The sequence below is a fragment of the Vigna unguiculata genome, chromosome 5, assembly GCF_037176805.1.
Source record: "Vigna unguiculata cultivar grain cowpea cultivar isolate G323 ecotype 2 chromosome 5, ASM3717680v1, whole genome shotgun sequence".
Taxonomy (NCBI): domain Eukaryota; kingdom Viridiplantae; phylum Streptophyta; class Magnoliopsida; order Fabales; family Fabaceae; genus Vigna; species Vigna unguiculata.
In genome coordinates, this window is record NC_140796.1 from 12750274 (window position 1) to 12778235 (window position 27962).

The window sequence follows — 27962 nt, forward strand, 5'->3', positions numbered from 1 at the left end:
TGAGTTCATTTTTCGATTAAACCTTTTTTCAATTCGTTTTTTGCGTTTGTGTGTGTTGAGCAATTGTTAGGGCATTCGTGTTTGGGAATTTTAATTATTTCGCAACGGTATCACGTTTGGGATTTTTGGTAGAAACTTGGTCTACGATTGGATTTTTATATTTGATGTTCTTACTGTATAATTTTTTATGTTGATTTGTTTCTGCATTTCGTGCAGTGCAAACAAAAAATAAATTATGCAACCAGCACAGACTCATAAGTGGGGATTCATGTGAACATAAGTGGGGAGCTGCGTTAGGTTTTTCGAACAATAACGTGTCAACTTTATGTAGATTTGTTTCCGCCATTCATCCAAATCCAAGTATCTTCGAGAATATGACTTATTAATTAGGACTTAGAAGTTAGTTATGTACATTTATTGTATTGTGGACCATAGTAATGTACTTGAAATTTGAAATGAATTGTATTTTTTTAATTAATTGTAAATGACATATGTATTGTAAATGGATTTGGTATTACATATGTGCTGAATAATATGGTTTGTAGATGATAGATATTCTGTATAAATTTTGGAACTTTAATAGATTACATCACTAGTGATACCTAAGTTGTGAATAATGTGTACAAAAACCCCAACGCAGGTCCACACTTATTTCCACATGGCTCCCCACTCTTTATACAGATCTGTTTCTGCCATTCGTGCAAATCCAAGTATCTTGGAGCTGTCAATAAAAGACCAATTGTGGAACAACGATGATATATTGAAGGAACATTGTTTTGGTGGTTGGCGATGTTAAATGATTCGGTGAAGATTAGTAGGAAAATCTTAGTGTTCTTATGGTCTAAATAGGTTCAAAGAAGAGGTGAATTTGATGTTGGTAGGGAGGAAGTTAAATTTAATTTATTAGATGTTTGTTTAGAATTATAGCTAAGAGTAATGGACATGAGAAGTCAATTTTGTGCATTGGACATTATAGACATTGTTTTCCAACACACAACATAATTAAAACTAACAAAATTCATCAATACAAAAGACATCATATTATTCTAAGGACATATATTATTTGTTCGGTTTCAACATTGTTAACTTTAAAGACCAAGATGTTTCCTTCCTTAAGGTCATTCAATGCACAATTGCTTCTAGTCCTTTCCAAATTTGGTTGAGTTCCTAGTCTTTGACAAAAGTAGTTTGCACTTCACTCCATTCTTATGATGTCGGCAAAACCAATTTGTAAGCCCTGCACCAAATAAACAAACAATGTTGTCAACCATGGACATTTGTTTGTAGTTGTGGTAGGATAATGTAATGGGATAATGTTAATCCCATTACTCTTAGCTATAATTCTAAACAAACATCTAATAAATTAAATTTAACTTCCTCCCTACCAACATCAAATTCACCTCTTCTTTGAACCTATTTAGACCATAAGAACACTAAGATGTTCCTACTAATCTTCACCGAATCATTTAACATCGCCAACCACCAAAACAGTGCTCCTTCAATATATCATCGTTGTTCCACAATTGGTCTTTTATTGACAGCTCCAAGATACTTGGATTTGCACGAATGGTAGAAACAAATCTGCATAAAGAGTGGGGAGCCATGTGGAAATTAGTGTGGACCTGCGTTGGGGTTTTTGTACACATTATTCACAACTTAGGTATCACCAGTGATGTAATCTATTAAAGTTCCAAAATTTATACAGAATATCTATGATCTACAAACCATATTGTTCAGCACATATGTAATACCAAATCCATTTACAATACATATGTCATTTACAATTAGTCCAACAAATACAATTCATTTCAAATTTCAAGTATATTACTATGGTCCACAATACAATAAATGTACATGACTAACTTCTAAGTCCTAATTAATAAGTCATATTCTCGAAGATACTTGGATTTGGATGAATGGCGGAAACAAATCTACATAAAGCTGACAAGTTATTGTTCGAAAAACCTAACGCAGCTCCCCACTTATGTTCACATGAATCCCCACTTATGAGTTTGTGCTGGTTGCATAATTTATTTTTTGTTTGCACTGCACGAAATGCAGAAACAAATCAACATAAAAAATTACACAATAAGAACATCAAATATAAAAATTCAATCGTAGACCAAGTTTCTACCAAAAATCCCAAACGTGATACTGTTGCGAAATAATTAAAATTTCCAAACACGAATGCCCTAACAATTGCTCAACACACACAAACGCAAAAAACGAATTGAAAAAAGGTTCAATCGAAAAATGAACTCACAAGCACAATGATAAGCCAACGATGGCTCTCGAAAACCCTAAAACACAATCGTTGCTTCTCTTATCGCTGGAGTGGCGCCACAAAATGCTTCTCTGTGGGTAAATATGGTGGTTGTATGATGATTCTCTTCGTTTGCTCGTTGAATGGTGTTGCTTTATTTCCTCTCTTGTTCACTTTTCACATTGCTTTGTTCTCTTGCTCCTTAATTTTTTTCTTCTCTCTGTGTTGGTCACAATGTCATTTTTTCTTAAAACCCACACGTGCAAGACCAACCCACAAACTTAAAAAAAATGAATTTTGAATTAAAAAACTAATTTACACTTAGGATGTGTAAGAACTGTGTCAAATATATATGTCCAAATATTACTTTCCGAATCTCAAAGCATTCCCACATTCTTCTCTCACCCACGCCACAATGAAACTCACCCAACTACTGTAATGGCTATGGTGACACGTGTTCCTTTTGTCGCCGCTGCCACTACTCCTCTCTCTTCCTCTTCTTCTTCATTTTTGCAGTCACTAACATGGTGGAACCGAGAAAGTGTTGCGAAGGGCGTTGGAACAAGAATCAGTGTTGTGGCCGCGAAGATCACTGTCCTTGTTACGGGAGCGGGTGGTCGCACAGGTGTGGTCTTTTCGTTTTATACTCTAATAGGTTTTGTTTATGTTAAGAAAACAAGTATTTAGAAATGAAAAAGTTGAGTAAAGAAATGATTATGTGACTATAGATTGAACAGATAAACAATTAAACTTATTTTAGTTTATAAAAGGGGAATATTTTAATACGATAGATAGATACTATACTTTTTACCACTAACTGAAAATTGGTGTTACTTTTCAGGGAAAATAGTTTATAAAAAGCTGAAAGAGAGGCCAAATGAATATGTGGCAAGAGGTCTGGTTAGAAGAGAAGAAAGCAAAGAGAAGATTGGTGGTGCAGATGAGATTTATGTAGGGGATATAAGAGATGCTGAGAATATTGTTGCTGCATTTCAGGGTATAGATGCTCTCATAATCCTCACAAGTGCAATGCCACGAATAAAACCTGGGTTTGATCCAACCAAGCAAAAGAGACCAAAGTACTATTTTGAAGAGGGGGCATTTCCTGAACAGGTGCTATTACATTTTCTGTGTTATGCGGATGTAATTTTGGACCATCCAATCTAGTAATTGCCTACGTATTTCAGGCTCAATGCTCGGAGCACTGTGAAGTAATTGTCTACATCTTTCAAGTTTGATGCTTTTAAGGGTTGTGGACACTGAGGTATGGGCCATGGTTGGTTGAGGAAAAACTGCTCAATCTAGCCCAAACCTCGGACACTGTTCTCTGGTTTGAACACTAATTTTTAAATGTATATCTCCTTTGTATTTACATTTTACTGATTTTTACATGTTAGGTTGACTGGATTGGGCAGAAAAATCAAATAGATTCTGGTGAGAATCATGTCTTCTTTCCATTAATCATAGATTGTAAGACAAAATCTAAGGCTTGAAACACGGATACTGATATGTATATGTATGAACAGCTAAGGCTGCTGGAGTTAAGCAGATTGTGTTGGTGGGGTCTATGGGTGGAACTGATGTTAACCATCCAGTGAACAAAATGTGCAAAGGGAATATATTGGTTAGTTATGAATGATTTCTTTACTTTTTGAACTATCTCCTTCCACAGCACTCTGTGGCCTTGATTTTACATGATTAGTGTTTGGAATTCATCTGAACACAAAATGTACTTTTGGTAAATGGATAATACTTTTTGTTTCCTCTGTATTCTTCTACCATTCCCCCTTTGATAGAAAGAATGTAGTTTTTGTACTGATTTCAGAGTTGGAAAAGGAAGGCTGAGCAATATCTGGCTGATTCTGGCATCCCATATACAATTATAAGGTACACCAATTCTCATGGAACTATTGATGAGAGAATTCATAGAGAAGATATAATACCAACAATCTATATATACAATTTTCAACTCAAAACCTTAAAATAATAGATTTATGGGTTTTTTGTGTTCAACTTTTTTCATTTTATACCAAATATGTTGAATTCCCAACAAATTCTTCCAAAACCAGAAAGTTTTTCCACCGATGCCTTCTGCCATACATGCAAAATCATTTGTTTAAATCATTTCTGTTCTGCAATTTATAGAATATGATGTTTTCACACCCTTGCCTCACAAGGGTCTTATTGATGAACAAGATTGGTTCATTTTTTCCTCCTTTTTTTGATTCACTTTCCATATTTAGGTGTGGAGCTTTTGAAAACGAGGAAGGAGGACTTCGGGAACTGATTACAGGGAAGGATGATGAGATGCTAAAGATTGAAACCAAAACCATACCAAGAGCTGATGTTGCAGAAGCATGCATTCAGGTACCCCTTTCAAACACACTCCCTACTTCAAAATAATTCTACCATTTTTAACTCTTGCACAACTCAACTCATCAGGCACTAAATTATGAGGAGGCCAAATTCAAGGCATTTGACTTGGCATCAAAACCTGAGGGTGCAGGTTCACCAACAAAAGACTTCAGGGCTTTATTTTCCCAGATCACTACTCCGTTTTGAATTTCAATGTTGTGTTCATGATGTTCTGGACTGTGACAGATGATTATTAGTGTTATGTGAAATATACAGTGTCTTGCCAAATTTAGTGAAGTATTGTTTTAAATAAAATATAGACTTCATTTCTGCCATCACACCTAGAGTGCAGAATTAATAATATAAAGAAAAATTGTTGGATATACTTAAAATGTAAAATTAAGTTAAAAATCCTTAAATTATAAAATCAAACAGTAAATAATAAATATATATATATATATATATATATAATAAGTTAAAGATACTTAAAATATAAAACTGAATAAAAGATACTCAAGAGGCATGACTCAAAGTTGAACTGAACTAAATATATTTAATAATTATCATTTAAAATTATTTATTTTTTTGAACTGTGTTGATTATTCAAGAGTCCTCATTCACTCACATTTTGCACAGAGATTAGACCGAGTCTGTAAGCTACATTTTCCAAAAAAGTATAAAACATTTCACATGGCTTGTTCTTTTTATTTTCTCTTCTTTAAGACCTTGTGGACCTCTATTCTATAATGCAGGTAGCTTGGAATGTTAGTTTTAGAAAGAGTATATATATGACAGTGATTCTTTCATGATACACATTAATCTCCAAAGATTATATATTCACAATGACATACTCATGTCCATCATATATACAGCATAATATATATGGTCTTAGGCAGGATCTTATCAAATATCGTGCCAGATAATGTTTATGTCAATTCATGATAACTTAGAATTTGAAATGGTTGTTAACACGAGTTTCTAGAATAAAAAGATACATTTTTCAACTTTAACAATAATTGTGAAAGTATTTAACATTAACTGTTTATGATAAAATAAAATTTAAATAATTAGAAACAAAATTTATGTAATTCTTTTACAGTATTATAATATTATTTCCATTTATTTTGTTAGCATAATGGTATTCTTATTATATTAATATTTAATTATAATAATCAAATTATTTAAATTATAAAAAACTATAAAAGTGTATGTTTTGTAAGTTCGAAGTAAAACTTGAAAAAAAGGGTTAAAAAGTTTCAACTATTAAGAGTGAGAAAGTGGACTAAGGGTTAAGACGTTCATTAATCTCTTTGATGAGTTGGGTTTATCTTTTTAACTTGTTAGCTTAATTTGATTTGTTCATATATATATTACTAATTGAGAGATTAGACCAATGATATATTATTATAAAAATTTATAAAAATGTTACTGTTTAGCTTTCAAAAATAGCGTCGGTTATAATGAAGATGCAAAAGGTATCAGTTAAACCAATGTACAACACACTCTATACATATTTAAGTGTATTTATTAAAAGAAAATAAGTATATGTGATTTTGTCGTCACGCATAACTTACAAAATTAAAGCATCGGATGGCCAACGCATTGTCCTTCAATTGTTGGCATCGGGTGACCCACACATACATCACTTAATTAAAAGAAAAAAAAAATTATTAGGTTATCTTTCGCAATCATGTTTCCCCCTTTCCCAATTTCATATTGGCCCCATTTTGTCTCGCGATAAACCTTTTGTGCTCCTTTTCTCCAACACCAAGTGCCACAATCAATGCCTCTCATTTTTGAATGTTTTGCGTCTCATTTCTGCCACAAGTGCGAGTTTAGGGGTTTGGGATTGGTTAAGTGAAATCAAGTGTTTTTGTGAAGTGCCAGTTCGTTCCCCTTTTTTGCCACAAGTGGGAGAAGCTTCAATGGCAACGAGTAAGTGAGCAACCAATTTGTTCCCCTTTTCTTTGCGATAAGCTTCAATCAAAGGCAGAAGTGAGCCTTCAAACGAGCTACATTTCCTTACCCCTTTCTCTGTGATTGCAAACAGCAGTTGTGAATAACATTGTGAGTTTGATTTTGCATTCACCGTCAAGGCTTCTTCAAGTCACTATGCATCTTCCACAATCTATCGTGCACCGCATTGGCCCGAGAGCATTGCCTCCGCGCTCACCTTCAAAGCTCCTTCTAGCGACATTCACGTTTCTCCGTTCCAGCCACCTCACGAGCCAACAAGAGGAGCAAAGAGGTTTCAATTTCCAAGCATTCGCGCAGGCTTAGCCGACACTAGGTCGACGTTAACTATTAAAATTCTAATTGTTTGCGTCGGCTAGACCTATGAAAAGAACCTCTTTCAGATCTCCATTTCAGTTATTTGTAGGCTTGGCCTACACATAAAGAAGAAGAATGTTTCGGTTGTTCGTGGGCTTGACCCACACATACAAAATTATTATTATATTTCTTATTCATTTTCGTGAATTTAGCCGATGATAAGAAGGAAGCAACCATGCGTCCCTATTTAGCCGACACAAATGAACTTTGCATTCAAGTAATGGGTGTGGATCACGTTGTCATCGCTGCCCCGACACAATCATCATATTATCGTGGACTTTTCAATTGTTGCACAGGTTTCTGACCAAAACATGTTAAGTGTCTATTTTATCCTTATGTAATATGTAATATGATGAAACATATTTAAAACAAAATAAATTTTATCAAAAGATATTATAAAATTCTTAAATTGGAGATAATTTTAAATATTAATATTAGTCTATAATTTATTAAAAGATATAAATCTAAAATTTTAATGATATCAACTAATAAAAATATAATTAAAGAAATTATTATAAGAAAATGGTAAATAATTTATTGAGTGTAATAATTATTTGATATATTTCATTTTTAATATAGTAAGAAAAGTAATTATAATTTTAATAACAAAATTTAATTAAATTAGTTCTTTTTAAGTTCTGTTAATAGTTGAGATAATTCAATACATGTTCGGTATTTAATAATTAGCATTTGTAATATATGTTTATTAAATGGAAGATCAATTTTAACATAGAATTAATCTTGAGTGATGTTTTTATCCTTTCTTTTTATCTTTTGTAAATTTAAATTTTTTAATAATTTTTCAAGATTAATTTTCTTTTTAATAAATACATGACAACTAATAAAAATAAAACATATACTTAAACATATTAACTATTGATGAAATTTTAAGATTCTAATTTTATTTATTTTATTAATAAAATAAAATATGTAAATAAAAAAGTATTTATCATTAAATTGAATATTAAACCTAATATGATATATATAATGGTTTTTATATAAAAATAAAACATATTTATTCTTAACTTAACACGTAAAAATTAGAAAAAGAAAATGAAATTACATAGGTGACGTCATGGCCGGAGATAAGGTAAATGGATAAGAAAATCTGTAATAGAAGGAAACTACACTTGAAAGGTATGACAAATGTAACACACATTAAAGCTCAACGAATACTGAGGCGCGACAACCACCCCAACAGTGTCTGGTCTCCGCAGTGACCGTAATTGCATCATCCATTGTTCTAAAGTTCTAAACTTTTCACCATTCTTTTCTTCTCTAACCTTCGCCACCATGCAACTGTGTCAACTACTATGATGGGTATGGCAACACGTGTTCCCCTTTTCTGCGCTGCCACCTCCCCTAATCAATGCCATAAATACTGCGCGCTGCCACCGGTTTCTTCCTCTTCATTAAGGCTTCGCGCTATCTCTCTTTCTTCTTCTTCTTTGGGTTTCTTTTCTCTTGCCAAGAAGAGGAACGAGGAGGCTGTGAAGAGGGTGACGAGACAGTTTGGTGTTGTGGCCATGGCGGAGAGTCCCAATAGTACTGTGCTTGTCACTGGAGCTGGTGGTCGCACAGGTAAGGGCTTTTTGGTTTGTGCTTGATGGGTTTTCTCTGAATTCTTGTTTTTCTGTCTTGGCATGGAAAGAATTTGGATTTTGGACCAGAAAATGGTGTTTCGGGTTTTGCTTTTTCTGTTTTTTTTTTTTTTGTTATGAAAAATGAAAGATGTGGAGTTTAACGGTATGTTATATGCTTTCATGGGTATTGTTCAGATTCCTTTTTGTTTTCCTTGCTCAGGAGAGAGAATTAAAATGGAATGTAAGTTTCGTTGCCTTTGGTGGATTGAGTATTTTCTCACTCAGGATTAATGTTGCAAAATTATCATCAACTGAGAAAATGCTGGTTTTGTTTTATGGGTTGTGTCATTGGGCATTTGTTTACAATGTGGTTTTTTGAGATAAACTTATGATTTTTTTTTTATTTTAACCCCAAAATGCCATTTTATTTTCTTATGTAAAAATTTTATTCGTTTCATTGTCTCTTGTATAAAATTTAAACATCGGAAAATGAAAATAAAGTGACATTTTTATAATTAAAAAGAAATAAACATTTTCTCAAACTAAAACTAAACCGTCCCTTGTCTGTTCTATAAAAAATATTCTCAACGTGAAGGGATAAGGATGCAAAGCAACCAATACAGGATGATATGGTTTGGCTCTTGTTGTATTTCATTAAATTAAAGTTAGGATACAATGTGCAAAAATATATATAGTAATGGCACTTGTAAGTAGGAAATATAGACAAAGTGTACATAGAGTACTCTATGCTAAAATGGGCTTTCAAAGGTTTTTGTTTTCATAGAAGAAGATTACAGTATTTGGATTTGATTTTGATGCACGATTCTGATTTGAATAGGGATTGTGTATGGACTATGGTGTGATCTACATGTTACATAATATAAAATTTCTGTTATACTATTCTCAACTCAAGTGATTAAGAGATTGTTGGCTGATGTTGGCCTGTTGGGTAAATTATGTATGATTCTTTCTGGCATGTTGTTACTTGTAAGATTACACATTTTTTCTTGACTGGACACGCTATGGAGATGTGTAGTTTCAACTTTCTAGGTTTGTAACAGAAATCACTCTAACGTATCTAACAGTTGTAATTTATGACTTATATTCTGAGTTGTGGCCATACCATAATTCTCTGTCTTGAATAGCACAAAAACAAGGACAATCATAACATTGTGGTATTTGCATTTTGAAGGGGCTGCAAACAGATCTATTAGACCAGAATGTTTTGATATGAGTGGGTTATACCACCATATGGTTCTGTCCGATATATGTGTTAATTTGGCAAGCACCAAGCATGTCTTGATTGTGCAAAACATCGTACAACCAATTCAACACTATATGCAGTTGTGGGCAGTTGCTGAAATAGGATAGTTACTGTGATTTTTACCAATAACTGAGAATTGATGCTACTTTTCAGGACAAATAGTTTACAAAAAATTGAAAGAGAGGCCAAACCAGTATGTGGCTAGAGGTTTGGTTAGAACAGAAGAAAGCAAACAGAACATTGGTGCTGCAGAGGACGTTTATGTTGGGGATATAAGGGATGCCGGAAGTCTTGTTCCTGCAATTCAAGGTATAGATGCTCTCATAATCCTCACAAGTGCAGTGCCACTGATAAAACCTGGGTTTGATCCAACCACAGGACAAAGACCAGAGTTCTATTTTGAAGATGGTGCATATCCCGAACAGGTACTGTTGCAGTTTCTGTCTAACTCACAATTACTTTTAAATTTATCTCCTTTCTTATTCGTATGTTGGTGATTTGTACCTATTAGGTTGACTGGATCGGGCAGAAAAATCAAATAGATTCTGGTGAGAGCTCATGTCTACTTTCCATTAGCCATAGATTGTAATGCAAACATTTTTTGAAGTTTTGTGATAAATTTACATGCTTACAATATTGAACGTACAGCTAAGGCTGCTGGAGTGAAGCATATTGTGTTGGTAGGGTCTATGGGTGGAACAGACCTTAACAATCCTTTGAATAGCTTGGGTAATGGAAATATATTGGTTAGTAATGTTTTCTCCTTTATTTCTGAATTACCTTCTTCCATAAATTCTGGCATTGCTTTTATATGACCAGAGCTTGCAATTCATCTGAATGCAAAATGCAAGTTTGGTAAATGTATAGCATTTTTTACTTCTCCTGTATTGATTTGCAGGTTTGGAAAAGGAAGGCAGAGCAATATCTGGCTGATTCTGGCATCCCATATACAATAATAAGGTACACCATTTTTTGTCCTTATTGAGAAATATGATAGCTAGGTTTCTTCTTTATGAGTGCCTTTTAGTTGGAATAATGTATAAAATTATTGACTGCTTGACTGTTACCTTGGAATGGTATTTCAAATAAAATGTTGATACCTTTAGTTCCCATAACCTAAACTGCGCCAGAAACACTATCAATCAACACTTTAATGTTTCTTGGTACCTGGTTGTCTGGCAGAACACTTTTGAATTTTTGGTGTTAGTTTCTTGACAACGAAAGAAAATGTGATCTAGATGTCGCCAAATTTTTGGTGTTAATTGCAAACATCGATGTCATCAAATTATGATCTTTAGCTTTTGTTGAGAAGTATTCAATGTGTACCTTGCATTTGCTTTTAAAGAGTTCATAAATCACAAATGATAGAAGTATCTTCTTTTGTAGTATATATTACATAGAATAGGATATTTGAATTCATAGCATATTTGAATTTTTGTTGCTTTGAGCTTTTGGCATCCTACCATGAAATCAATATTGCCATCTTCCTATGGTGTAAGAGGAACTAGACGTGGGTATATACACTTGTATTTTGGGCACAAGCTTTGGATGTGATGAGTAAGATATCACTTTCTGTGCCTAATAATAGCAAAAACCATGTTAGGCCAATAAGATTTTGCTTGAAAAACAAACAGCTCAAAGTGGCCTCAAGAACTCCATTATGTGTTGTTTATATTATTGTTTCACATGATGAACGTTGCAGAACAAACAATCCATTATTTTTCAAAGGAAGACATTTTGTAAAGAGAAATCCTTGGAAAGTCTTTTAGAGCATTCACTCGAAATCTCATAAAAATATAGGTCGTCCTCCAAGAGTTCCATGAGAACTTAGTTGGAGATTCCTGTTTGACTGACTAATAATAAGGCTAAAGTAGTGTATGTGTTAGAAGTGGGCTTAAAGCCTAAATCAACCCCAAAACCAACTTGTAAGGTGAGGATTGCACCCCACTTTGTGGTTAGTCCGTTAGCGGCCCGATAGCAGGTAGAACAGAATGTCCAAGAAATTTCGCTAGGATAGGCTCTAACCTAGCTCTGATACCATGTTAGAAGTGAGTTTTAAAGCCTAAGTCAATCTCACAAAACCGGCTTGTAAGGTGAGGATTGCACCTCACTTATATATTGTGAATTGGCCTTATCTCTAGTCGATGTGAGACTTCCAACAGAACCAACAATATAAGATCGAGCGGTCTCTGCTCCTCTCTAACTAAGAGGAGAAGCGGAACTCTCTATGGACTGCCTTGCTTGATTATCCTATCAGTCATGGTAACGAATTGAGTATCTCTTCTTCGGTAGCTGGTTTGACTGTTTGTGATAGAAAAAAACAATAGCAAGATATATCGTAGTAAAGTAGAGCTAAAGACTGCATGATTGGCTTGTAGGAGAAAGAAAATAAGGATTCGGGACAACGGAGATGCAAGCTTGTCTGCTATTGGATGTTATAGTTTAGCTCGCGGATTGGTCTTCATTGCGCACCATCCGGCTGGTAAGAAGTTGAGATTGTTCCGCTAGTGTTGCTTGGTCAACAATTTGGAGAGTTTGCTTTCCTTTCATCTTTCTAAGAGCAGTCTGTTTGATCAAATCAGGGATCAGACCGCTGGTGTTCAAACTAGTCATTAATGGTCGGCTTCATTGGTATCTTTTCGGTATGCGTTGTGAACACTTTCATTTTTAGTGTCTCATCTTCTCTAAGGAAGCGAAACTCGAACGGATAGAGCATATGGTCCAACTACATAACTTTTTATTTTTCATTACTTCTATGGTCGTGCCTCGTCCTTACTATTGAAATGGTTCGTCAGTAGAGATGTTCCCACTGGTGCCCCTTTTTCCAATGGGACTATAATTCCTATTCTTATCCCTTCATTCCCTCTTTTGGTCTATTTACATTCCAAGAAATTCATACGCTCCATGGACGGAGCAAAAAGTGGAGTCTTGGTCAGAGCAAGCCGTCCTATTCTATTACCAGACATAATTGGGAGAAGCTCATCCGCGCCAGGATAGGATGTTCACTCATAAATCGATGAAATCAAGGAGAATATGCTCCTTCCCTTAAGCTAAGACGCCCACCTAAGTCCTAATCCTTCACCAAAGAGTGAAATCGTATCCGCCTTTTAGTTAGTCATCGCCTAATCAATCCTTCGAATCCTATCGGTTAGCACCTAGTCTCTTTCTAAGTGCTTGAAGTCGGCTAAGGTTCAATGCTTTTTGGTTGTTGCTTTGTCCCTCGTCACCCTAAGATAGGACTTTGTTTGCTTTCTTTCCTACACGAGTATTATTGTAAGGTGGAATGCTTTCCAAGCTTTCGGGTAAATTGGCTTTGCCTTGAGGTTTTATATTCGGTATAGTAAGCCCGGTTGGTATATTGTTGTATGAAAAGGAGTCGATTACCTATTTACCCTAGTCCCGAAATCCAACTCGATCTTAGTCTTCCCACCCAACACGTATTCCTAAAGTGGTCGATGTAGGTTATGGGATTGCGCTTGTACGACAATTTCCGTATCGCCTTTTGGTTAACCGGCTTAGGGAAACCTTCACTCAAAGTCAAATGTTAAGATAGTATTAGAACAATTCTAGTGATTTCTCAGGCCACCTGCTGTCATTATAACCCACTATCATTATAGGACCACGACCACCAGTAGATATCCAGTCTTGCAAATTTTGTGCTCAAAATGCCCAATCCTTAAGTGAGAGTGTGTTAGAAATCTCATCAACTAATAATAAGGCAGAAGTATTTACATAAGTGTGAGATAACCCTTACCTCACCAATTTTGACAAGGCATGATCAAATTGAAACTAACAATGTTATATTAGTGAACATGAAATTGAAACATTGACTCTTACTATGGGAATGAAAAGGAGGTTTTGCCATTGAGCTCTAAAACAAACAATACTTAAAATGTGATAATTGAAACTAACAATGTTATATTAGCGAACATGAAATTGAAACGTTGACTCTCACTATCGGAATGAAAAGGAGGTTCAAAAGCGAATACGTTAGCCCTTGACTAGGGGCTTATGTTTTGGTAGTTACATTGTACGAAAACCCTCACCTCACCATGTTGACTAAGCATGATTTTTAGTACCCACACTAATGTAACCACTGGAACTAAGCATTATCAACAACTTGTGTTGATAAAAAAGGAATGGGCTTGAGGGGACTCTACTCTCTTTTCATAACTATTATTGATCTTGTGTTGTTTGTTCATATATATTTAATCTCATGGCCTGAAAATAATAAGAGGAACAGCTTTTGAATGAAATCATGCCTCTAGTTTGTCAATACTTGTCTGATAGAATAGAATTCCTTGTCATAGATTAAATGATTTCTCCTTGAAACATTACCAAGTCCTGAATCTTTAGCCTCACAAATATGATCTAAATACTTTGTTGAAGTCGAATATTGCAAGAATGGGTGCTTCTATCATTTCCTCTTTTAATCAATTTGAAACTTATATGCCTGAGCTCCCTTAAATGTTTCTCCTTTGAAGCATTTGGTTATAGGAGCAACAACTGTTCTAAACACTGATATGGATTGCTGCTAAATAGATACCATATTATCTCACAATCTAACAAGTCTGAAGACTAATTCATCTTAAGATCATTGAACTTTTCCAATTACGTGGTTACTTATCTTCAATATCACTTTGATATTTAGATGAAACTTGTTTTCCCTATTCACCTTTCTAATGAGAATATTAGTTATTATAAACATACTGAGTTTTTTTCTTTCTCTTTTTCCTTTTTAACTTTACAATATTTTCACACTTTGTGTACTGAGTCAGGGCTGGTGGCTTGCAAGACAAGGATGGAGGGCTTAGGGAACTGCTTGTAGGGAAGGATGATGAGCTTCTGAAGACAGAAACCAGAACCATAAGTAGAGCTGATGTTGCTGAAGTCTGCATTCAGGTATATTATTTATATCATTAACTTTGCAAATTAAAATATTCCACCATTTTTTAATTAATTCTCAATTCTCAGATTTTGATGTCCCTTCATTGAATTGGTTTAACAGGCACTAAACTATGAGGAGGCCAAATTCAAGGCATTTGACTTGTCATCAAAACCTGAGGGGGCTGGTTCACCAACAAAGGACTTCAAGGCTTTATTTTCCCAGATCACTACTAGGTTTTAATTTTGAATGTTGTTATCATGGTCCATAGACCCTTCTTGTCTGCATTTGGGATTGAACCAAATCATATTTACTTTATTTCTTGGCAATTTATTAAAGAATTGTTTTAATGCAAATTATAGACTTCACTGCTACTGCAGGCCTTGAGAAAAACAAATGTCTAGTAATCAGAGGATCATGCTGTCACTTTCAGCGGATCATGTATATTGCTGAATGTTTCAATTGCATGATATGATAAAATTATAAAAGTAGTTTTCTTGGGAACAAAACTGAACTGTCTGTATCTCGAGTCTTCTGATGTTTCCTGGTTTACAACACTCACGAACCTACTAGAAAATATGGTCTTAATAATAATAATAATTAGAGTTAAATATGTTTTAATTTATAAATTTTGATGTGAAATTAGAAATGTCCAAAATTTTAATATATTTTATTTCTCAAATTTTAAAAGTCAGTAGATATATATGTAGTTAATATGTTAACTTTTTTATTTTGATTTGTTAAACAGTATTTTAGATCAGTACTTGAGTTAAAATTTGTCAAAACTATATAAATCACTCGAATGTCTTCTCAAAATGTATTTGCTATGTTAAAAAGGTCAAAAACAAAGGTCAAAAACAGTTTGATCAGAGGATTGTATTTATTTATTTTTAAATTTTTTGGACTACATTGTACCAAAATTTTAAACATAAATTAATTTTAGTTTTGTGTTAAAGTGTACAAACTAAAAATATATTTAACCATAATAATTATTATTATTATAGTTTCGTGTTATAATAATAATTATTATTATTATAGTTTCGTGTTATAATAATTATCATTATTATTATAGTTTCGTGTTAAAGTGTACAAACTAAAAATATATTTAACCATAATAATTATTATTATTAGATTAAACTTTTCATTTTTTTCACCATCAGCCTTTATTTAAAGGTTTAATTTGTGAATAAGTTTTGTGTAAGTTCAGACCCCATTAGCAGTTAGGTTTTGATACCTGGTAAAAATTTTATGGGTAAAATGGTGAATTTGGTCTATGAATGTCTGAGGTGCTGTAAGACATACACCAAATAAATTCTGTTGTTAAATTTTGTTGAATTAATAATTACACTGTAATTTTAATAAACTATGTAGATATTAAAAAAATAGAGGTTTTGTTTTTGCACAGAGATATATTTTAAAATGAGAACTGATGGAGTAAATAAATAGGTAAATCTTATTCTTCCTAACATTATTTACTAAGATAATAGCAATTTGATCTCCTTTTTGGAAGCACATGCACTTCAACACCGGGCACATGTGCCCACCAATTTGAGTGGCATCTGTTAGAATCTTAGTTGCCATTATCTCAAATAAAAGTTGACTTTGTAAGGAGTGATTACATTAAGTTTTTCTATTGATAAAGTTGATTTTAGTGGAGGATTTACTAAATTTCACCAAGGCATAGTTGCACTTCAAAACTGATTTTAGTTCACATAATAAATAAGATGAAATGAGAAACGAGCTCAATCTTATCATAACATCATAAATTATCAATCAATCAGACATGTTTCTGTTCCATAAAAATGTCCAAAGAATAGTAAAACCTTTTCCATTGAAGAATTTTCCTGGTATATAAATTCCAACCACGCTGAATGTTGACTTACACCACACCTTTCAATTATTGTGATCTTACTGTTCTTTCTATCTATGCGTGCATCACGAGTTTTCTGCTGTCTCTGTGAAGGAGAACATCAATTTCTTTTCCTTCACTTTTTCTTGTGTTGGAGATAAACTTCAACATACTTTAGCAAGTTTAACTTTCTATAATTGTGTAAAAACTAACTTTTACGCATTATTAGGATTTTTTACCTTATGAAATAAAAACTTTCACCTTCAATCCACTCAAAAAGAAATGAACGTCTATAATTTTTCTTATGAAAACAGCTATGATTCCTGCAACACATTCCACTCACCTTGTTCGTAAAATCTATAAGAACCTTTCCAAATTGTTCGTAAAATCTATAAGAACCTTTCCAAAGACAAAAGGAAAAAGTTCAATTCCTCATGTGAATCTTCAAAAGCCGCATCAAACACATGAGGTCCCCACTACGAGGTCCGCCACTATAAAATGCTCTATACTATTAGGTTATACATGCATTAACAATAGCTTTCTTTTGACTCCACTATGATTGTTTAAAGTAAACGTTCTACATTATGTTTAAAACGTTCAAACACTTTCAAAGAGACGACAACACAAGGTGCAACATTATAGTTCAGACAGTTATATACAAGAAAACAAGGAATCAAAACTAAGCCCTTAACAAATTGTGAAAGCAGAATGTTTTAAATAGAATTTCTTCTGATGCACTTTCAATAGCTACAAGTTACAAGAATGAGCTATAGTGGTGAAAGGTTTCAATAGCGTCCTAGGAACGTGTTCAAATCATCGTGCCATCACTGTTCTATAGAATATCCACCAAAGGGAAAGCCAACTGGTGAATTGTGAATGATGAATGGTGACCAACTATAGATTTGAGTACAGGTCCAAATAAGTAGTAAATGTAAACCTCAAATGAAATCATACATTGAGAAAATGTTTCTCCAGTAATAATTTAACAAGGAAAATATGTACCAGTAATAGGGTTCAAATTTCTAAATAGTGGCCCCCACCACTACCCATTATGAGTCAAATGTTGAAACAAGTCTTCAAAAGCAAATGTCAAGAGATCTACAATTTGCACATCACTTCCAGACTTGACCAATTGCAGCATCTAAGCTAAGTGGACCTAGTCAAACTTTTGCCCTTGACACAGCTGGAATAGCAACATGCCATCTGGTGTGCAACATGTATTTCTCCCAAACTAAATATTCCATTAATGGTTCGGAGGAAATACACAAGCCATTATCTTCAGTTAAGTAGTAAACTATCAGAAATATTAAGGTAGAAAGCTCAAAATGAGTTACAGCAATAATTGATCTTGTTACATCATTCATCCGCCACATTAGATTGGATCATGATCATAAGACAGAATTCAAAATGATCTATAGGAGAATAACATGGATTATCTACTGTCATACCAGGCTATTCAGTAACCTTGTTTTCCCCAACTGAACTCAGATTGAACCCTTACTTTTTATCTTGAACCCTGTATTGGACACACCCTGAACAATTATGAAATTCAAGTTAGTTCAAGATGTATCAAACAACAATGAGATAAACCAGCATTTTTGGACAGAACTGAGAAAGTGGATAATAGAAGTACCTGAGCTCCTCAAGAGTGAAACCAATTTGCAAAGCCCTAGTGAGATGCACTTGTACCATCTTGGTTAGTCATGCTGGTTTCCAGCAAGAAAGGGCATAAACAATCCGCCCCTTCCAACCTTGCAACAACCACTGGCTATCTTCATCAATAACAAAATCCTTGTGGTAGCTAGTTGATACTTTCTCTATTGCCCTCTTTACTAAAGCATGTTCAAAAGATTGTTGCGAAAATCCAGCCCTAAGAATCCGGGCTTGCCACTGCCTATATGTCTCTGGCCTCTCTACTCTCTCACACCCTTCACAAGCTATGACATTCAATGCTTCCCTGCCAAAAATCTCTTTCTCTATCAGCATCCTCTCCCAGTCCTCTTGAGGCACAATAGTTTCAAGCATGTCAAAAAGTGAAGAGTAGTGAAACAGTGCCTCCCTGAATCGAGTAACAAAGAAAGGCGCATTAAAGGCACCGTTAGTAATGCCATGAATGAATAAATCCGGGTTGATCTTCCTTATCAAACTGAGGAATTTGTTCCTCGGACTGTCCGCGAGCACAGATTCATCAAGCACATTTTTACCACGATAAAAACAGGTGACAACAAGGTACTCCTCCCTGTCAATCTTCAGTTCCTCAAGCTGAATTGTTTCCCACTTTTTTGCTATAGCATTATACTCAAATGGCACCTTAAATGATTCAGCATAAGCTGCCAAGCGGCGTCCGGTTTCTAAAATTCTCTCAGCAGGCCTGAAACCAGGTTGTGGGAAGTCTATTCCTGTAATTCGAAGTTTAGGTGGTCCTCCAACTGCTGCTAATGAAAGTCTCTGAATGAAAGTAGGCCACTGGAAACCATAAAGGATACCAAAATCTATAACATGGACTCTTGCTGAATTTGCGGAAGATTCCCTTATTGTGACATTAGAGATAAAACTAGACATCTTCCTAAAAGGGCAAGCAGCAAGATACAGATGATAGGCCTTCAGAAAATCAGCAGCTGATGTTCTTTTGCTAACAAGTCCTTTATAAATTTGGCTACCAGTCCCAGCCAAGCGCGCTTCAAGACCATCAGCAAAGATATGAGCCAACCTCTGATTTCCATCCCCAAAAGGGCTTGAGTGCCTCCTGATTCGCTTTAGAAACTCTTGTGCGCCACTATAGTCATCTGCTGCAACAGCTTGTGCACAAAGAACCAAAAGTGTTCTCAAATCAATCACTTCCTTTTTCCCACTTTGTTTCTTACTACGTCCCTTACCACCGTTGGAAGCCTTTGATTTACCATTTGACAGTACTATCTTGTCATTCTTAGTTTGCAAAGCCTCACGACGGGCCGTCAAAACCTTCTTACCATCCCCTAAACTATGAAGCAGGATTACATCAATAGAAGATGATGGCAATGTAGGTTCGGAGAAATATGCAGCTTGCTTGCTGCTTCTATTCTCTTCAACATCCCCTTCTTCCCTCAGATGATGTTTCCTTCCTTTGGACCCAGCAAGAAAAGACTCCCCCACATCCTTCTCCACCTTAACTGACAATTCATTACACCCAATTTTAGGCTCTAGTTTTGAAAAATTAGCCACACCCAAATTAGCAAAGAGACCATTTCCACTTGGAAGAAACTTGCTAGCTTCCTCAACACCCTTCTGAAATTGCAAAATGGATTGACTCTCACTGTTCAGATCAGGAACCTGGAGAATACTGCTTGGAGAGTCCACAGGTCCTTCCACACTACTTATCACACTATTAGAAGAGCTACAAGATGACTGTGAAATGCTATTGCCTCGTAAATTATGGTTAGGGAGTTCCCCCAAATTTTGACGAAAATTAGTAAAAATGCTACTGAGATCACCATCATTGTAAGAACAAGAACCATAATTTTCAGAGAAATTATGATCCCCATTCCCACCATCTGGATTAGCAGGACCTGGATTTTCTAAAAGCGAAGAAGGGTACTCTTCACCTATCACCTCATAGAATGATCTCTCAGCAATTTGAAGATCCAAAGAGTCATGCAGCATACATGTCTTATCTTCCATGTCTTCCTCCATAAGGATCTGACTGATGTAACTCAAAATTGCATCAGAAAATTCACATTCCTCCGGAGAAGGTTCCTCATGAGTCAAAACCGAGGATGAAGAAGGCGTCTTAGTTGTCACTAGATTGGACTGAAGGTAACCAAAGTCCCTACTTTGATCAAAGAAACCATTTTCAAATCTTTGATTTCCTAACCGGACTTCATTAGGGGGACCACTAAACCCATAAAGACGTGGATCCATTATGACCAATCTTTGCATAAAAGCTCAAACTTTAGTCCTCAAAACTAAACAACCCTTATTCTGGTCTCTTCTGAAAGTCCTTCAGAAACCAAAACAGAAGCATCAAAACACAAACCTTTAAACCAAATCCTTTGAATACGTGTCATGACTTTCAAGTGTGTCAGTCTATGCACAAAAGAACAAGAAAAGCAGAACAAAATGGAGAAACAGATAGAGTTCACCAAAACCATCAAACAAGGCAAAAGAAAACAACAAACACGAAAGAAAAAAGAGAGGAAAAAAGTCACCACACAGTAGACGAGACCAAGAGGCTGCGTTTCAAACACGAGGCTCGATAATCGGAAGAAAATCAGATAAACACAGAGAGAAGCGAAAAATAGAAAAATACAATAAAAAAGACATACTCAAATGGTGAAGGTGTAACAAAAAGCAGAAAAACAAAGAAGCTACAACCCAGAACAGAGACAAACTTGTTTACCTCGTTGGAGACCCACCAGAACACTAGTTCCGAGAGAAAGCATAAGAGGGGGAGAAAGATGAGAGAGACAGAAAGGAAATGAGAGCGCGAAAAGGTTATGTTAAGGAAGCATATATACATATACATACACACATATATATATATATATATATATATATATATATATATATATATATATATATATATATATAATCTTACAAAAAGTACTTTTTCTTCCAAAAATTTATTGATTTGTGAATTTTTGACCGATCTAAAGACTTAACTAATAAATTTCATTTTTTTTCCTTTGCTCTTTCTTTTATCACGTGATATATTAATTACAGTCATATAGTTCTAATTTGATTCCATTCTTGGATTTATTTATTTTTCCCTCTCAGTAATGATATATAAAATTGATTATATTTAATAACTTACCGGATAATAAGCATTTTCTTGTCTATCACTAATTTAGTAATTACTTATTTCTTATCTCGTTTGATCTTCCTTATCTTTTTATCAAATAAAAATAATTGGTCAAAGAGGAGAAAATTAATTAGAAAAAAATATAAATATATTTGGTAAAGATAACATAAAACAGAAGAAAAAATAAAAATAAAATATGGAACTAATTTTTTTTACTCTTTTTTCATCACTTCAATAAAAAACATTAATATAGAATGAACAAGGAGAGAAGCTACCTTAATCAATTATGTGCATCATAAAAGCTAGGCAAGGTAGCAGATTTCCACACAAGTCAGCTCTTCTGCTCTTAGATTTTAGTTTCTTTTTTTTCAAATCTCATGTATATTTTTAAAAGTTCATTACACGTCACCTTATTAAAATTAATTATTTTTTTATTTTTATTTTTCCCTCTCTCATTCTTTCCTTTAATCTATTTCATCCTAACCTAACATAGTTTAGTGTCTATAATGAAGAAAATAAATTGGTAATGTGTAATTTGATGGATAAGAAAATAACTAAATTTTAATATTTGTTGGACATAGTGTGTTATTATTTTTATTCACTTTTATCTTGTTTTTTATTTTTTGTCTTTTTCTCTTTTTTTGATCAAATACCTTTTGCTCTTATTTTATTGTTCACATTTGTATTTTCCTCTCTACATTACCACACATGAAAAGTATATAGAGAGTAAGAGAGAGAAAATGTGATGGGGTAGGGAAAATGTTAGAATGAATGATAGCCGTTGATTGTTGTGATGAAAGGAAAATGGAGAAAAGTGAAAGATGATGTTGTGGAGGTTTGTAGAGGTTGAAAGGCTATGAGAGGGAGACACATATAGCGCAAAGTGTGGGGACTCCAATGTTCTTGTCTCTCACTATAACCTTCATCAATACTTTATTCATTAATATTATTCCTTTCATTACTACCATACTATAATGTCATCTTCTGACTTTTCATGCTTTTCTATTATAAATTATAACAAGTAGTGATCTACCGTGCCCGAGCTGCTGAAGAGAGTAGTTATCTTTGTTTCATGTTTTCTACTTTTATTATGGGTATAAAAGTTTTAATCAAACAACTGTTTGGTAAAATATCAACCATATATAATTTCTTGTCCACCTGGTCATTCACCGAATAAAAAATATATATTGTTTCAAAATCTTATAAGAAAATATAAATTTAAAATAAAGTTTTGAATATAAAAATATAGATTTTATTAGTAATTTCTTTTCTATATTTATATATTTAATTTTTTTTGTTTTTATACTTTTTTCGATTGAGTTTTTTTTTGTTAAAATATTTTTTTCTTCAATTTTCGTTAATTTTTATCAAATTAGTTCTAATTTTTATTTTTATGTTCAAATAGATTCCAATTTTCATCAATTTTGTTCAATTTGGTCTTTTTTTTTGCTAAAATAGTTTGAATCATTGACAATAATGAACAATTAATGTCATGTGTCACTTCGTATTCTTTTATATTTTTTAATTTATTTTAATTTAAAAAAAATTAAATGTCCAACTTATCAACCTAGAAGCTGTCATATATCAGAATCAATGTTTTATAATCAATCTAGTCCTATATTTGTTATTTTTATTCAATTTAGTCCAACCTCTGTTTAAAATTGAGCAATTTTGTCCTCTTGAAATTGAAATTGAGACCAAATTTAATTTTTATATAAAAGTTATAATGATATTTTTGTTAAAATTCACATTTTTATTAAATACTTTTTGTTTAAGGTTACAATTTGTTTAAAATTAGAACAAAAATTTTAAGGATGAAAACTAACATAATTGATCTAAAATTAGTTTTTATCCTTTAAATTTTCGTTATAATTTTAAACTAATTGTAACTAGGGATAACAAAAATACCCACGCCCGTAGATATTCACAGATAAAATCCGCGACGGGTAGTTAGTACCCGCGGGTAGCGGGTATTTTAATACCCATTTATAAACGGGTCGGGTACGAGTATCATACTATTCGTACCCACGGGTACTCATTACCCGTAAAACATTAAAATTAAAATTTAATTTATATTTTATTAAGTTAAATTTAATTAAAATTAAAATTATATTTTACTAGGTTAAATTTAATTTAATTTAATTATACTATATTTTATTTTTATAATTTTATATTAAAAAATTTATAATATATATATATATATATTTTTTTTTTAAAATATTTGCGGGTATATGGGTATCAACGGGTACCCACGGGTTTTAAAAAAATCCGCGCATATTTTTTTAAGTGGATACCCAACGGGTAAACGGGCAGGTAACAAACATTTTTTTTTGCGGGTAGTTATTATCCATACCCGACCCGACCCGTTGCCATCCCTAATTGTAACCCTAAATAAAAATGTGAATTTTAATATAAAAGTAAATTTGGTCTCAATTTGGAGAGGAACAAAATTGCTTCATATTAAAAAAAAATTGGAACTAAATTGAACAAAAATAATGAATATAATGATCAAATTGAATATAAAACATCAACTCTAACATGTGGCACATTGTTGGGTTGACACGTGGACATTAAAAAAATTAAACAAAATTTAAAAAAAAAATCAAAAAAATTACGAATTGACAAGTGGCAATCACTTTTTATTATCGTTAATAATTTAAACAATGTTAGAAAAAATGACCAAATTGAAAAAAAATTGACAAAAATTGTGACTGATTGAACACAAAAACAAAATTAGGATCGATTTGACAAACATTAACAAAAATTGGGACCAAAAATGTATTTTAACCTTCTTTTTTTTAATCTCAATTGAGTTTTTATTTTTGTAAAAAATTTCAATGTGCCATCTTCTGTTAGATTAACGTTATTACCGTTTGGAAGTATCACATGTCAAAATTTATGTTTGTCATGTGTCAAAGTTTGAGTCATTTCTACTTGAAAATGTCACATGTCAAAATCAGAGGGATTCTAAAGTAGAAGATCATCCAGATTTTGACACTTAACATACCCAAATTTTAACAAGTGGCACTTATAAATGGAGTTAACATCAATTTACCAAAAAAGACATTCTAACTCTTTTTACAAAAAAAAAAAAAATAGAACCAATTGACTAAAAAACAAATATAAAGACAACATCAAATCAACTGTCTAAATTAGGGATGTCAAAAAAATCTGTATCCGCGGATAAAACTTGCAACAGGTAGGAAATGAATATTGTGTTATAATGATAGCGGTTATTGCAAAAGTTTTGAACGTTGCCTCCAGTGTTTAATTTTTCCGTTGCTGTAGTTTTGCTTATGGTGCAAAGATTCTTCAGTTTTGATTCCATAATTATTGAAATTCATGGCTACCCTTGTACGTTGCAAATCAGTTTTGAACGTTGGTGAGCAATATGGGATTTCAGCCCATTCCATTCTCTCCTTCACACCTATAAATAGGTGACTTTGGTGCTCTCCAAAACACACCATCTCTCATTCTTCTCCTTCATTCTTCAAGCTCTCTTATCTTTCATATTTCTTTCTTTTACTATCTGGGATAAATACTCTTTCAAGAGTACTTTCTTGCTAGTTCTGAGATTCTCGGAAGATCCGAGAAGTTCCTCTTGTATCCTGGGGGGCTTGCGCAACACACCACGGATAAGTCCTTAAGGGCAGTGAATTTACACGCCTCAGGAAGTACCCTTTTGTTCATGTTTTGTTAGTATTTTACAACAATCTTAAGGACTTATGGCTGACAACAACAACAACTCTACTACTTTGGAGAATCAAAATAGTTTTAGAACTTCGATCGTCTTTGCGAAACCATTTCCGGATGTATCAAAAATTGAGGTATTCTTTGGGCAAAACTTCCGACGTTGGCAAGAACGTGTGTCTGCTCTTCTAGACATGTATGGAGTAGCTATGGCTCTCTCAACTTCGAAACTTGACGAATCCAGTACCAAACAAGTTGAAGATTGGACTTATGCAAACAAGGTATGCCGACACACTTTACTTAGCGCCGTGTCTAATGTTTTGTTCGATGTGTATTGCTCATATAAGGAAGCGAAAGAAATTTGGGATTCGTTGATTCTCAAATATACTGTTGAGGACGTCGTTCGACAAAGGTTCGTCATAGGGAATTACTACCGTTGGGAGATGATCAAAGATAAAGACATAAAGATTCAAATCAACGAATATCACAAGTTACTTGAAGATATCAAAGCAGAGAACATACTTCTGTCTGATGAGTTTGTTTCAGAACTTTTGATTGAGAAATTGTCGTCATCCTGGACGGACTATAAACAATTGAAACATAGACACAAGCAAATGATGCTTCAAGAGCTCATTACACACATCATAATAGAAGACACCAACAGGAAAGAAAGTGCTACTGCAAGGGCCAAAGCACTATCTGCAAAGGCAAACGTGGTAGAAGACAAACCTGCTTCAAAAAGGTACGAGAACAAACCTGATCACAAAAGGAAAAATAACTTTCGAAAGTCTCGTCCTAATGGATCTAACCTCGTCTTTAAGAAAAAGGGTAATTGCTTCGTGTGTGGGAAGCCAGGCCATCATGCACCTCAGTGTAGGCGCAGAGTAAGAAACGTCAATCATCCTAGGGCAAATATAGTCCAAGGGGAAGATACTATAGTTGCGGTTGTTTCTCAAGTAAATTTGATGACCAATGTGAGCAAGTGGGTGATAGACTCTGGTGCTACCAAGCACATTTGTGCAAACATGAGTGCTTTTACCTCTTACACTAGTGTAGGGGATGGAGAAGAACATGTTTATCTTGGTGATTCCAGGACAACTCCAATCCTTGGAAAATGAAAGGTTCTTCTAAAACTCACATCTGGGAAGACTCTGGCCTTGAGTGATGTGCTACATGTGCCCTCTATCAGAGTTAATCTAATCTCTGTAGCACTACTGGGAAAAGTGGGGGTTAAGAATCTGACAAGATTGTAATGACAAAAAATAATGTTTTGTGGAGAAGGGATATTGTGATCAAGGTTTTTTTGTACTCAATATTTCAGAAATTATAAATGAATCATGTTCTTCTGCTTATATCGTTGACTCATATGATATGTGGCATGCTAGATTAGGACATGTGAATTCCTCGTATGTTATGAAATTGCAACGACTAGGATTAATTAATATGCATGATAAACAAAGTGGTAAATGTGATGTATGTGTAGAATCCAAAATAACTAAGAAAACATGTTATCCTGTAGAACGTCAAACAAATTTGTTAGGGTTAATTCATACTGATCTAGCTGATTTAAAACAAACCATGTCTAGAGGTGGTAAAAATTATTTTGTAACCTTTATAGATGATTATTCTAGATACACCAAAGTGTACTTAATCAAACGTAAGGATGAAGCCTTTGATGTGTTTTTAACTTATAAAGCGGAAGTAGAAAATCAATTGAATAAGAAAATTAAGAGGATTAGATCAGATAGAGCTGGTGAATATGTTTTATTTAATGACTTTTGTGTAAAAGAAGGTATTATCCATGAAGTAACCCCACCATATTCACCTGAGTCTAATGGAATAGCTGAGAGGAAAAATAGAACTCTTAAGGAAATGATGAATGTCATGCTTATTAGTTCCAATGCACCTGATAACCTTTGGGGAGAAGCCCTTCTTACTCCATGTTTTTTACAAAATAGAATACCTCATAAGAAAACGGGTAAAACTCCCTATGAGTTATGGAGAGGGTATCAACCTAATCTTAAATATCTAAGAGTGTGGGGGTGCCTAGCTAAAGTAATGTTACCTGATCCTAAGAAAAGGAAAATAGGCTCCAAAACCTCTGATTGTATGTTCTTGGGTTATGCTGAACATAATGCTGCCTATAGGTTTCTTGTTCTCAAAAGTGATGTGATTGAACATAATATTATTGTAGAGACAAAAAAATGTTGAATTTTTTGAACATATATTTCCTTTAAAGGTTAGTGATACAATTGAACAACCTATAGATAATAATAGTGATGTCATGTGTGAGGGTTTAAGAAGAAGTAAAAGATAGAGGAAGGAAACTTCTTTTGAAGATGACTTTTACATCTATCTAGTTGAAAATGATCTAACAAGTTTTTTAGAGGCTATTAGTGCTCCTGATGCAAAACAGTGGGGTAAGGCTATTATGACTGAAATTGAATCAATTGAGAAAAATAATACTTGGACCTTAGTAGATTTGCCCAAAGGAGCAAAACCCATTGGTTGTAAGTGGATCTTTAAGAAAAAGTATCACCCTGATGGATCCATAGATAAATATAAGGCAAGATTAGTAGCGAAAGGTTTTACTCAGAAACCCAACATAGATTACTTTGATACCTTTGCCCCTGTGACTAGGATTTCCTCTATTCGAGTTTTGTTAGCTCTAGCGGCTACCCATAAGCTAGTGATACATCAGATGGATGTTAAGATTGCTTTTCTGAATGGTGATCTAGAGGAGGAAATTTATATGACTCAACCTGAAGGGTGTGTTGTCCCTGGTCAAGAAAATAAGGTGTACAAACTTTTAAAATCTTTATATGGGTTAAAACAAGCACCAAAACAGTGGCATGAAAAACTAGATAATATGTTAATTTGTGATGGTTTTTCACCTAATGATGCTGATAAATGTGTGTACTCTAAATATGAAAATGGTGAATGTGTCATTATATGTTTGTATGTG

The 27962-nt window shown here is 33.8% G+C and overlaps 4 protein-coding genes across 6 annotated transcripts; 3 read left to right on the forward strand and 1 right to left on the reverse strand.

Annotated features, from left to right (window-relative positions):
• The first annotated feature begins 2542 nt into the window (after nt 1-2542).
• On the forward strand, nt 2543-4953 carry LOC114183881 (uncharacterized protein At5g02240-like). Of its 2 annotated transcripts, XM_028071046.2 has the most exons (8): nt 2543-2888; nt 3105-3376; nt 3451-3474; nt 3661-3697; nt 3790-3887; nt 4089-4150; nt 4507-4630; nt 4706-4953. In XM_028071046.2, the coding sequence occupies exons 1-8, from the start codon at nt 2702-2704 to the stop codon at nt 4823-4825; spliced, it is 924 nt and encodes a 307-aa protein (XP_027926847.1). In that variant the 5' UTR covers nt 2543-2701; the 3' UTR covers nt 4826-4953. The 2 variants fall into 2 exon arrangements, with proteins under 2 accessions (XP_027926847.1, XP_027926848.1); XM_028071047.2 differs by lacking the exon at nt 3451-3474 and having other exon boundaries at nt 2553-2888.
• A 3133-nt stretch (nt 4954-8086) lies between these two features.
• LOC114185717 (uncharacterized protein At5g02240-like) lies at nt 8087-15190 on the forward strand. Its single transcript, XM_028073595.2, has 7 exons — nt 8087-8530; nt 9950-10221; nt 10308-10344; nt 10445-10542; nt 10695-10756; nt 14575-14698; nt 14805-15190. The coding sequence occupies exons 1-7, from the start codon at nt 8263-8265 to the stop codon at nt 14922-14924; spliced, it is 981 nt and encodes a 326-aa protein (XP_027929396.1). The 5' UTR covers nt 8087-8262; the 3' UTR covers nt 14925-15190.
• Nucleotides 15191-17239: 2049 nt separating this feature from the next.
• Nucleotides 17240-21033, reverse strand: LOC114185246 (GRAS family transcription factor). 2 transcript variants are annotated; one of them, XM_028072866.2, is made up of 3 exons: nt 20906-21033; nt 18164-20506; nt 17240-18062 (listed from the first exon to the last, which is right to left on the reverse strand). In XM_028072866.2, exon 2 carries the CDS (start codon nt 20443-20445, stop codon nt 18232-18234), a length of 2214 nt encoding a protein of 737 aa, XP_027928667.1. In that variant the 5' UTR covers nt 20446-20506; nt 20906-21033; the 3' UTR covers nt 17240-18062; nt 18164-18231. The 2 variants fall into 2 exon arrangements, with proteins under 2 accessions (XP_027928667.1, XP_085530132.1); XM_085674006.1 differs by lacking the exon at nt 20906-21033 and having other exon boundaries at nt 18164-20896.
• Nucleotides 21034-25032: 3999 nt separating this feature from the next.
• On the forward strand, nt 25033-26115 carry LOC146886088 (uncharacterized). Its single transcript, XM_085673301.1, has one exon. The coding sequence runs from the start codon at nt 25033-25035 to the stop codon at nt 26113-26115; it is 1083 nt and encodes a 360-aa protein (XP_085529427.1).
• The last annotated feature ends 1847 nt before the right edge of the window (nt 26116-27962 follow it).

What these genes read in the sequence shown, in the direction of transcription:
- LOC114183881 (XM_028071046.2), top strand. Translation starts at nt 2,702, where the DNA reads ATGGCTATGGTGACACGTGTTCCTTTTGTCGCCGCTGCCACTACTCCT. An exon ending in TGTGCAAAGGGAATATATTG is followed by an intron (nt 3,888 to 4,088) that starts GTTAGTTATGAA and finishes TACTGATTTCAG; the next exon opens with AGTTGGAAAAGGAAGGCTGA. An exon ending in ATCCCATATACAATTATAAG is followed by an intron (nt 4,151 to 4,506) that starts GTACACCAATTC and finishes TTCCATATTTAG; the next exon opens with GTGTGGAGCTTTTGAAAACG.
- LOC114185717 (XM_028073595.2), top strand. Translation starts at nt 8,263, where the DNA reads ATGATGGGTATGGCAACACGTGTTCCCCTTTTCTGCGCTGCCACCTCC. An exon ending in ATGGTGCATATCCCGAACAG is followed by an intron (nt 10,222 to 10,307) that starts GTACTGTTGCAG and finishes TGTACCTATTAG; the next exon opens with GTTGACTGGATCGGGCAGAA. An exon ending in TTGCTGAAGTCTGCATTCAG is followed by an intron (nt 14,699 to 14,804) that starts GTATATTATTTA and finishes TTGGTTTAACAG; the next exon opens with GCACTAAACTATGAGGAGGC.
- LOC114185246 (XM_028072866.2), bottom strand. Translation starts at nt 20,445, where the DNA reads ATGCAAAGATTGGTCATAATGGATCCACGTCTTTATGGGTTTAGTGGT.
- LOC146886088 (XM_085673301.1), top strand. Translation starts at nt 25,033, where the DNA reads ATGGCTGACAACAACAACAACTCTACTACTTTGGAGAATCAAAATAGT.